This window comes from Babylonia areolata, chromosome 17 (genome assembly GCF_041734735.1).
Source record: "Babylonia areolata isolate BAREFJ2019XMU chromosome 17, ASM4173473v1, whole genome shotgun sequence".
In the NCBI taxonomy this organism is placed as follows: Eukaryota; Metazoa; Mollusca; class Gastropoda; order Neogastropoda; family Buccinidae; genus Babylonia; species Babylonia areolata.
In genome coordinates this window covers 8,918,766-8,929,453 of record NC_134892.1, presented here as the reverse complement: position 1 = coordinate 8,929,453, position 10,688 = coordinate 8,918,766, and the positions used below count along the sequence as shown (strand labels likewise).

Here is a 10,688-nt window from a genome sequence, read left to right as displayed (position 1 = left end):
TTGTTGTTTTTTGTTTTGTTTTTTCAATGAAAAACTAATTCAGCTGTATAGTTTCTTGCATATCTGTCATATATCACATTGAGGAAAGATGCTTTTATAATTGATGTGTCTTGGAAAACGCTAGGGTGGGCGTTGGGGAGAGGGAGTGGGGGGTGGGAGGGTTGGGGAGGGTGTGTGTGTGTGTGTGTGTGTGTGTGTGTGTGTGTGTGTGTGTGTGTGAGGGGGATGCGTATATGTTCCTTTCCCCATCTTAGGCGATGCAAGAATCAAGTCTTACGTACACACTGAGTGTAATCTGCCTACAAACGTCAGTCAAGGTATCACCCGAAAGAAATAGTGCTCAGACCTCTTCTCAAAAGGTCTTTGGAAGGTGCCCGGACCTCTACTAAAAAGTCTTTGGGAGGTGCCCGGGCCTCTACTAAAAAGTCTTTGGGAGGTGCCCGGGCCTCTGCTGAAGGTCTTTGGGAGGTGCCCGGACCTCTACTCAAAGGTCTTTGGGAGGTGTCCGAATCTCTACTCAACGGTCTTTGGGAGGTGCCCGGTCCTCTACTCAAGGTCTTTGTGGGGTGCCCGGACCTCTACTAAAAAGTCTTTGGGAGGTGCCCGGACCTCTTCTCAAAGGTCTTTGGGAGGTGCCCGGACCTCTTCTCAAAGGTCTTTGGGAGGTGCCCGGGCCTCTACTCAAAGGTCTTTGGGAAGTGCCCGGCCTCCTCTGCTCAAGGTCTTTGGGAGGTGCCCGGACCTCTACTCAAAGGTCTTTGGGAGGTGCCCGGGCCTCTGCTCAAGGTGTTTGGGAGGTGCCCGGACCTCTTCTCAAAGGCCTTTGGGAGGTGCCCGAACCTCTACTCAAAGGTTTTTGGGAGGTGCCCAGACCTCTACTCAAAGGTCTTTGGGAGGTGCCCGGACCTCTTCTCAAAGGTCTTTGGGAGGTGCCCGGACCTCTTCTCAAAGGTCTTTGGGAGGTGCCCGGTCCTCTACTCAAAGGTTTTTTTGGGAGGTGCCCGATCCTCTACTCAAAGGTTTTTTGGGAGGTGCCAGGGCCTCTGCTCAAAGGTCTTTGGGAGGTGCCCGGACCTCTGCTCAAAGGTCTTTGGGAGGTGCCCGGACCTCTTCTCAAAGGTCTTTGGGAGGTGCCCGGACCTCTTCTCAAAGGTCTTTGGGAGGTGCCCGGACCTCTGCTCAAAGGTCTTTGGGAGGTGCCCGGGCCTCTACTCAAAGGTTTTTTGGGAGATGCCCGTATCTCTACTCAAAGGTCTTTGGGAAGTGCCCGGGCCTCTGCTCAAGGTGTTTGGGATGTGCCCGGGCCTCTGCTCAAAGGTCTTTGGGAGGTGCCCGGACCTCTACTCAAAGGTCTTTGGGAGGTGCCCGGACCTCTACTCAAAGGTCTTTGGGAGGTGCCCAGTCCTCTACTCAAAGGTTTTTTGGGAGGTGCCCGGTCCTCTACTCAAAGTTTTTTTGGGAGGTGCCCGGACCTCTACTCAAAGGTCTTTGGGAGGTGCCCGGACTCTACTCAAAGGTTTGGGGAGGTGCCCGGTCCTCTACTCAAAGGTTTTTTGGGAGGTGCCCGGACCTCTACTCAAAGGTCATTGGGAGGTGCCCGGGCCTCTACTCAAAGGATTTTTTTGAGATGCCCGTACCTCTACTCAAAGGTCTTTAGGACGTGCCCGGACCTCTACTCAAAGGTCTTTGGGAGGTGCCCGGACCTCTACTCAAAGGTTTTTTAGGAGATGCCCGTACCTCTACTCAAAGGTCTTTAGAACGTGCCCGGACCTCTACTCAAAGGTCTTTGGGACGTGCCCGGACCTCTATTCAAAGGTCTTTGGGAGGTGCCCGGACCTCTACTCAAACGTTTTTCGGGAGGTGCCCAGACCTCTTCTCAAAGGTCTTTGGGAGGTGCCTGGACCTCTACTCAAAGGTCTTTGGGAGGTGCCCGGACCACTACTCAAAGGTCTTTGGGACGTGCCCGGACCACTACTCAAAGGTCTTTGGGACGTGCCCGCACCTCTACTCAAAGGTCTTTGGGACGTGCCCGGACCTCTACTCAAAGGTCTTTGGGACGTGCCCGGACCACTACTCAAAGGTCTTTGGGAGGTGCCCGGACCACTACTCAAAGGTCTTTGGGACGTGCCCGGACCTCTACTCAAAGGTCTTTGGGACGTGCCCGGACCTCTATTCAAAGGTCTTTGGGAGGTGCCCGGACCTCTACTCAAACGTTTTTCGGGAGGTGCCCAGACCTCTTCTCAAAGGTCTTTGGGAGGTGCCTGGACCTCTACTCAAAGGTCTTTGGGAGGTGCCCGGACCACTACTCAAAGGTCTTTGGGACGTGCCCGGACCACTACTCAAAGGTCTTTGGGACGTGCCCGCACCTCTACTCAAAGGTCTTTGGGACGTGCCCGGACCTCTACTCAAAGGTCTTTGGGACGTGCCCGGACCTCTACTCAAAGGTCTTTGGGAGGTGCCCGGACCACTACTCAAAGGTCTTTGGGACGTGCCCGGACCTCTACTCAAAGGTCTTTGGGACGTGCCCGGACCTCTACTGAAAGTTTTTTGGGACGTGCCCGGACCTCTACTAAGGTCTTTTGAGACAGGTGAAAATATCAGTCCTCGCATAAGTCGAATCTGAACCCCTTCACTTTTGAATGAGGATGCTTGACCATATTGCCTCAGTTCAGCTTTCTAACCAGTGATTACATCGCTGACATTGGTGAAGTGTGAAACACGGACAGTACTTTCTTTGTCAGTTACGGGGAAACATGTGCTTTTTTTTTCTATAAAATCCTGCAATCATCAGTTCGTGTTCTTGCTTTTTCTTTTTCTTTTCTTCTTTTTTTCTTTCTTTTTTGAATCAGGTAAATAGTAAAGGAAAACTGGGTTGCGCTTCTACTTCATGGATCCTGAATATAGAATGACGTTGTTGTTGTTGTTGTGTTCAGTGGACCATAGATCTTAGCTCGTTAGCATTTCGTTGTGATCAGGATATTTGTTGCCCTTTTCATCAGTGCTCTTCCAGAATGAATCCCATGCCTTTCTTCTGTCTGTGCAGGAGCAGCAGCTGCTGATGATCGCCGTGCAGTGTAAGTATGTCTATGTTTGTTGCTTCCTCTAAAGTCATTGTCACGCTACACCAGTGAATGGTTGGTTGTGTGTCACGTCTCTTCGTTTTTGATGATAAATGACGGTGGCGGCGCCTGGTGGGTAAAGGGTGGAGATATTTACGATCTCCCAGCTCAACATATGTGCAGACCTGCTAGTGCCTGAACCCCCTTCGTGTGTATATGCAAGCAGAAGATCAAATACGCATGTTAAAGATCCTGTAATCCACGTCAGCGTTCGGTGGGTTATGGAAACAAGAACATTCCCAGCATGCACACCCCCCAAAAGCGGAGTATGGCTGCCTATATGGCGGGGTAAAAACGGTCATACACATAAAAGCCCACTCGTGTGCATACGAGTGAACGTGGGAGTTGCAGCCCACGAACGCAGAAGAAGAAGAAGAAGAAGATGATAAATGGGGTGTTTACAACAAGCACTGAAATAAACAAACTGTCCATAACAGAAAGTGGATTCGTAACCAGAGTGTATATTTTGTTGAACGTACTGTTAAGGTGCGACACTTTGCCTTTACTTATATTTTCACTAATATAAAACTTGATTTATTTTTTCTCTTTTTTTTGTACACGAGAGTGTAATGATCTATTTTTAGTCAATGTGTCAATTGTGTGATTAGAGAATATCTTCAAAGAAAAGAAAAAAAAGTGGGTTGTTATTAATGATAATAATTTATAAACATCAAGCACTGAAACAAATTAATGATTGATTTCATTATGAAGTGTGTACTGAGAGCAAAATGGAAGGGGTCTAATGAAGTATGTACGTTCCATGTATCCAGGCCTGTGGCGCCCTCTGACGACTACTTGACACCTGTGGCAAGGCGTGTGGAATCTGCAGGTAACCGTTAAAAGTTTGGGATCGTTAAGGATCGCCTGTGATGATTATGGCTAGATTTTTCCACTGACACAGAATGTACCATCACTCATAGGCCTGTTGTTGAGTACTATTCGTGTGACAAAAATTAATATGAAACGCGGGCAGTATTTTCTTTTATCAGTGAAGGGAAAACATGCACTTGTGCTTTTTGTAATTATGGCTCTGATTGGCGTTGTCGCTGGTGATAGTGTTGTTTTTTTTATAAAAAAATGTTTTTATTTATTTATTAATTTTTTTAAATCTTATATATATATATATATATATACACACATACATATACATATATATATGAATATTGAAGGAAAACGTGTTTTGCTTCTACTTTTTCAATCCTAAAATCAGAACGCTGATGTTGTTCTATACTACTGACCGTGGATCTCTTAGCTCGGTAGGATTTCGTTGTGTTCAGGATATTTGTCGCCCTTCACATCAGCGCTCTTCCTGAACGTAGCCCATGCATTTCTCCTGTCTTTGCAGAGTCAGCCGATGACACTAATCGCCGTGCAGTGTGAGTATGTCTGTGTCTGTTGCTTCCTCCTTGAGGGAGAGTCACTGTGATGTCAGTGTCTGTTGCTTCCTCCTTGAGGGAGAGTCACTGTGATGTCTGTGTCTGTTGCTTCCTCCTTGAGGGAGAGTCACTGTGATGTCAGTGTCTGTTGCTTCCTCCTTGAGGGAGAGTCACTGTGATGTCTGTGTCTGTTGCTTCCTCCTTGAGGGAGAGTCACTGTGATGATCACCGTGCAGTGTGAGTATGTCTGTGTCTGTTGCTTCCTCCTTGAGGGAGAGTCACTGTGATGTCTGTGTCTGTTGCTTCCTCCTTGAGGGAGAGTCACTGTGATGTCTGTGTCTGTTGCTTCCTCCTTGAGGGAGAGTCACTGTGATGTCTGTGTCTGTTGCTTCCTCCTTGAGGGAGAGTCACTGCGATGTCTGTGTCTGTTGCTTCCTCCTTGAGGGAGAGTCACTGTGATGTCTGTGTTGCTTCTTCCTTGAGGGAGAGTCACTGTGATGTCTGTGTCTGTTGCTTCCTCCTTGAGGGAGAGTCACTGTGATGATCACCGTGCAGTGTGAGTATGTCAGTGCCTGTTGCTTCTTCTTGTTTTTTAATGAAGTATATACGTTCCCTATATCCAGGCCTATGGCGTCCTCTGACGAATACCTGGAACCGGTGGCGAGACGTGTGGTATCTTCAGGTAATAGTGTGTTGTAAAACTGACACTGGTTGACGATGTGAACATCTCTTCTGTTTTGCATGTACTTATTGCTAAGAAAAGGTTACATATGTATCATAATTGTATACATCTCAGACTGATGGAGCTAAATAGCACAAGCAAACATTGTAAAAGAACTTTACTTTGATATCAGAAGTGTTATTTGATGTTTCAGCTATTTTTGACTCACTTGTGTAAACAAAGTGAGCATGTTTTAACCCGGTGTTTGGTTGTCTGGTAAACTTTAACATTGACATTTTCTCTGCACTTTAACATTGACATTTTCTCTGCAAATACTTTGTCAGTTGACACCAATTTAGGCATAAAAATAGGAAAAATTCAGTTCCTTCCAGTCATCTTGTTTAAAATAATATTGCACCTCTGGGATGTGCACAAAAAATTAAAAAATGAAGCCTAATTATATGCAAACTGCATTTACTGTTATATTTATATTTTTTGTACTCTCTAAACTTGGCACTTTGATCTGATATTCTGACCCAACAACAAGAGCAGTCATTATTATCATTTTCTGTTCAAACAGGAACTTCTTTTGCTAAGCATGGAAGTTTTATTTATTTTGCAAACGTTTTGGTGCAATAGTAAAAAAAAGGGAAATGACTCTGTAATTAATGCTAGGGGACTTAATTTGCCACAAGTGAGTCTTGAAGACCTTGCCTCTCTTGTTATGTCTTGTTTTTGTCACCAGGGTAAACGGTGTGTGTGTGTTCCAAGCCATCATTGCGTTTTGTTCTTCGATTTTGAATCTTGAGACTCTGTAATTTTCGAATGAATGGATACTGGATAAGACTGATGGCCTCTTATGTTTGATCAGATCTCTATGAAGTTCCTGTCTTTTTTTGTCTTATTCAAACTGTGTTATTTATGCCATGAATGGTGTGTGTGTGTGTGTGTGTGTGTGTGCTGGAAGAGTTGTGACACAGTGTCTGAAGTTTGTGTAAATTGGTTTGACTTATAATTATCGTCATTCATAGCAATGGCTGTTGTACATGTAAAGCGCTTTAAGCTCTGTTTGAAAACAAAATGTGCTGAATAAGTACTTATTATTATTGTTTTAAAATATGTGACTGACTAGCTTACATTTTCAATCATATTCAGCTTCATGTCTGTACAAGAGATTTGAAAAGGCGCCACTCCACCAGCAATATAATGTGCATTCTCATTAAGCTCCATATCTGACTGACTAGCTTTCATTTTCAATTCCATTCAGCTGTCTGTCTGTACAAGAAATTTTGAAAAGGTGCCGACGGGCGCAATAGCTGAGTGGCTAAAGAGTTGGACTTTCAATCTGAGGGTCCCGGGTTCGAATCTCGGTAACGGCGCCTGGTGGGTAAAGGGTGGAGATTTTTCTGATCTCCCCAGGTCAACATATGAGCAGACCTGATTGTGCCTGAACCCCCCCACCCCCACCCCCAACCCCCTTCCATGTGTATTCGCCAGCAAAATATCAAATACGCACGTTAAAGATCCTGTGATCCATGTCAGCGCTTGGTGGGTTATGAAAACAAGAACATACCCAATATGCACACCGTCAGAAAACGGAGTATGGCTGCCTACATGGGGAGGGGTGGGGGGGGGGGGACGGTCATACACATAAAACCCCACTCGTGTACTTACGATTGAACGTGGGAGTTGCAGCCCACGAAGAAGAAGAAGAAGAAGAAGAAGAGGTGCCACCCTGCCAGGAATGTTACTATGTAAGACACGAGCCTGCTGTTTGATGTGTGCAGCACACGTGTACAGTGAAATTCCAGACATTTTCACCACCACCACCACCACCCCTCGCCGGGTACCCCTTCCGGTTCCTCCAAAAGGTAATGAAGTGTGATGATGCAGTCTGTCTGTTCTTCTGTCTTCCTTTCCTTCTTTTCCATTTAAAAATTTTTTTTTTTTAATTTTACGTTCGTGCTGTATTTTGCTTTTAACATGTCTACATGTAATTTAAAAAATGATGTGGGCATTCTACACACACACACACACACACACACACACACACACACACACACACACACACACACACACACACACACACACTTTGTTTACACAAGTGAGTCAAAAAAAAAAAAAAAAAAAAAAAAAAAAAGAGAAAAAATGTCAAAGCTTTTTGAGGAAAAAAACAGGAATGGACAGGGAAGGCACAAAAAACCAATCACAGTGATGGAAAAAAAACAAAGGAAAAAAACAAAGAAAAGCAATAGAAAATGAAATTTCAGGCACATCATATCCGGAAGGCGGGGATGCTATTCATACTTTGACGGGTGCAATAGTCGAATGGTTAAAGCGTTGGGCTTTCAATCTGAGGGTACTGGGTTCGAATCTCGGTGCACCTGGTGGGTAAAGGGTGGAGATTTTTCCGATCTCCCAGGTCAACATATGTGCAGACCTGCTAGTGCCTGAACCCCCTTCGTGTGTATGCGCACGCAGAAGATCAAATACGCACGTTAAAGATCCTGTAATCCATGTCAGCGTTCGGTGGGTTATGGAAACAAGAATATACCCAGCATGCACACCTCCGAAAACGGAGTATGGCTGCCTACATGGCGGGGTAAATAAAAAACAAACAAACGGTCATACACGTAAAATGTTACATGTCTGTCTGAGTGTGTATGTGTGTGCGTCTGAAATCTGATTGAATGACACAGGAAACGAATGATGAGAGCCCATTGGCAGCCGTCAGTCGGCTCTACCCAGGTAGGCAGCCTGTGGTGCAAATGTCCCCGTGTATGTAAAGCGCTTAGAGCTTGGTCTCTGACCGAGGATAGGCGCTATAGAAGTATCCACATCAATCAATCAATCAATCATACTGAAATACCCCCCCACTCCCCACCCCCGCCTACACCGCCGCCGCCCGGTACGACACGGAGGAGACTGATGGATTGATTGGTGTTTTGCACAGGATCTTATGGCTGCCTGTCCGTGGATGAGATAGGGCAGAGGTCGGTGTACTCCAACCTTCGCTCCCCACCCTCCTTGAAAGGGGCTCATGGAAAAGCCGGTCAAAAAGGTAAGTGGTTATTGACATGTCCCTTGTTTCACCTGTCCGTGTATGTAAGATACGTCCTTGTGTAAATGTGTGTGTGTGTGTGTGTGTGTGTGTGTGTGTGTGTGTGTGTGTGTGTGTGTGTGTGTGTGTGTGTGTTTTGTGTGAATGCTTCTTTAGCTCGGTCAGTGGAATGACAAGCTCGCGTTCAAAATGAAATTCAGTGACACACGAAAACATAGAAAACAGCAAATCTGTTGTCTGTTTTACATGTCTTTTCATTTCCTGGAGTTGTCAGATAAGTCTCTTTCCCTTAAATGTTGAGTGATGGCCTAGAGGCAACGCGTCCGCCTAGGAAGCGAGAGAATCTGAGTGCGCTGGTTCGAATCACGGCTCAGCCGCCGATATTTTCTCCCCCTCCACTAGACCTTGAGTGGTGGTCTGGACGCTAGTCTTTCGGATGAGACGATAAACCGAGGTCCCGTGTGCAGCATGCACTTAGCACACGTAAGAGAACCCACGGCAACAAAAGGGTTGTTCCTGGCAAAATTCTTTAGAAAAATCCACTTGGATAGGAAAAACAAATAAAACTCCACGCAGGAAAAAATACAAAAAAATGGGGAGCGCTGTTGTATAGCGACGCGCTCTCCCTGGGGAGAGCAGCCCGAATTTAACACAGAGAAATCTGTTGTGATAAAGAGAAATACAAATACAAATATATTCCTTAACTGGAAAAAACAAATAAAAAAAACTGCACGCAGGAAAAAAAACCAAAAAAAAATGGGTGGCGCTGTAATGTAGCGACGAATGACTGTATATGTAACCGCTGTCTACCTTCCATATCCCGGGGAGGCGTGGGGTGGGGGTGGTGGGGGGTGGGGGGTGGGGGGTCAAAAGATTAAAACTTAATAGTCTTGATTGTGATACATGTGTTGTCTGTCTTTTGCACAGTCTGCATGGATAGTTATGTCCTTTTTGCATGTGTATGCTTGTGTTGTCTGTTCACAAGTTTGTGCACAAAATTCCGGCGTAGTGGTGTGGTTTCGTGTGTGTGTGTGTGTGTGTGTGTGTGTGTGTGTGTGTGTGTGTGTGTGTGTGTGTGTGTGGATGTTTTTGTTGTCATTAGTGTGTGAACATCAGACACAAACACTGCAGATTCGTGGGGTTCATTTTCCTTCTGCATTCTAGCTCCTCTGGCTGTGTAGTGTTTTTTTTCACAAGTATTTCCTGCATAATCATGTGATTAATTTTCACGTCCCTTCTTTGTTTCAGGAAAAGCTTTCAAGAAGGCATTGATGCCAAAACGTCAGAAATAAGTCGCTATCTGCTGGGAGGAGCAGGAGAGCAGGATTTACAACTGGGCTGATCAAGATTATGTAAAATGCTGATGGAAACTTCCTTTACAGGCCGATTCTTTCGCAGTGCCTTACAAACTAGATAGGTAAAGCCTTCTTGGCTCACGTGTTATTCCTATCAATATGACGAACAAACAACAACAAAAATCTAACAAACAAACAAAAATACAAACAAAAATACTGCCAAAGTTTTCAAAGAACATTCTTTGTCTTTCTGAAGTGTTACCTTTGTTAGATTTTTTTGTTTTGCTTTTGATATGTTATCCTTCCATCTATGTTAATGGTGTACAAAGTGTGTTTTTATTCTATTATTCTAATTTTATTTTAACGTTGAATCGGATGCATGGGCCACTTTTGCCCCTGTTTACTGTTACAGAATTTGATACTATATGATTTGCCTCTCCTGTCCACTTTTTGGTTTTGAACATTATTGTATGTTGATATATCTAGTTTCCTTTGGCTTCTGTATACATCCATGTGAAATTCTGCGTTTTCGTATGCACATGGTTTATTGTTATGTGTTTGTATGCATATAGATATTTGTATGTGTGTGTGATGCCAAAATATTATGTTCTGTATACAGATTTGCTTCCAGTTAAGAAAATTAGAAAAAAAAGAAGAAAAATGAAAACGAAAAACATTAAGTAAGATAAAGATCAAATGCAGAATGATAGAGAAATGAAATAAATCTTGATCCTATGCTCATGTTTATGCTGAATAAGTCAGTGGTGTATTTATCATGTCGATGTTGTATAAGTTGATGTTTTATTCTAATTCTTATTTAATGTTAGACAAGCAATCATACTCAAAATTTATGTTGAATTCAGATTTATTCTTCGTTCTTCATTGGTGTTGCTAAAGTCATCATTTTTTGTTTTATTATTTAATTGGTGTTAGATAATATCATGAATATAATTCTTATTTTTCATTTTTTATTATGATGAATATGTCACAGATTCTTTTTTTTTTTTTCAATTTGATTTTTGAACAAGTAAGTATATTCATCATTCTAAGTTGACGTTGAAATAGATCCCAAGACCTGTCATGCTAAGTGTATTACTGATTTGTTAACAGAGTTGCGCATTAATTGCTGGTGGCAGCACATGTACTACGTCTAGAGCATTCATAATGCTGGATTAA

General features: G+C 44.0%; 1 protein-coding gene across 1 annotated transcript in view; it reads left to right on the top strand.

Moving 5' to 3' along the window:
- The window catches only part of LOC143291481 (uncharacterized), a 17,643-nt gene extending 7,278 nt beyond the window's left edge, over positions 1–10,365 (top strand). The window contains exons 8-14 of the mRNA XM_076601361.1: positions 3,044–3,074; positions 3,890–3,948; positions 4,465–4,495; positions 5,119–5,177; positions 6,944–7,027; positions 8,110–8,217; positions 9,466–10,365. Coding sequence (XP_076457476.1) covers positions 3,044–3,074; positions 3,890–3,948; positions 4,465–4,495; positions 5,119–5,177; positions 6,944–7,027; positions 8,110–8,217; positions 9,466–9,509 — 416 coding nt within the window. The 3' untranslated portion in view covers positions 9,510–10,365. The remainder of the gene's footprint in view (positions 1–3,043; positions 3,075–3,889; positions 3,949–4,464; positions 4,496–5,118; positions 5,178–6,943; positions 7,028–8,109; positions 8,218–9,465) is intronic.
- The last annotated feature ends 323 nt before the right edge of the window (positions 10,366–10,688 follow it).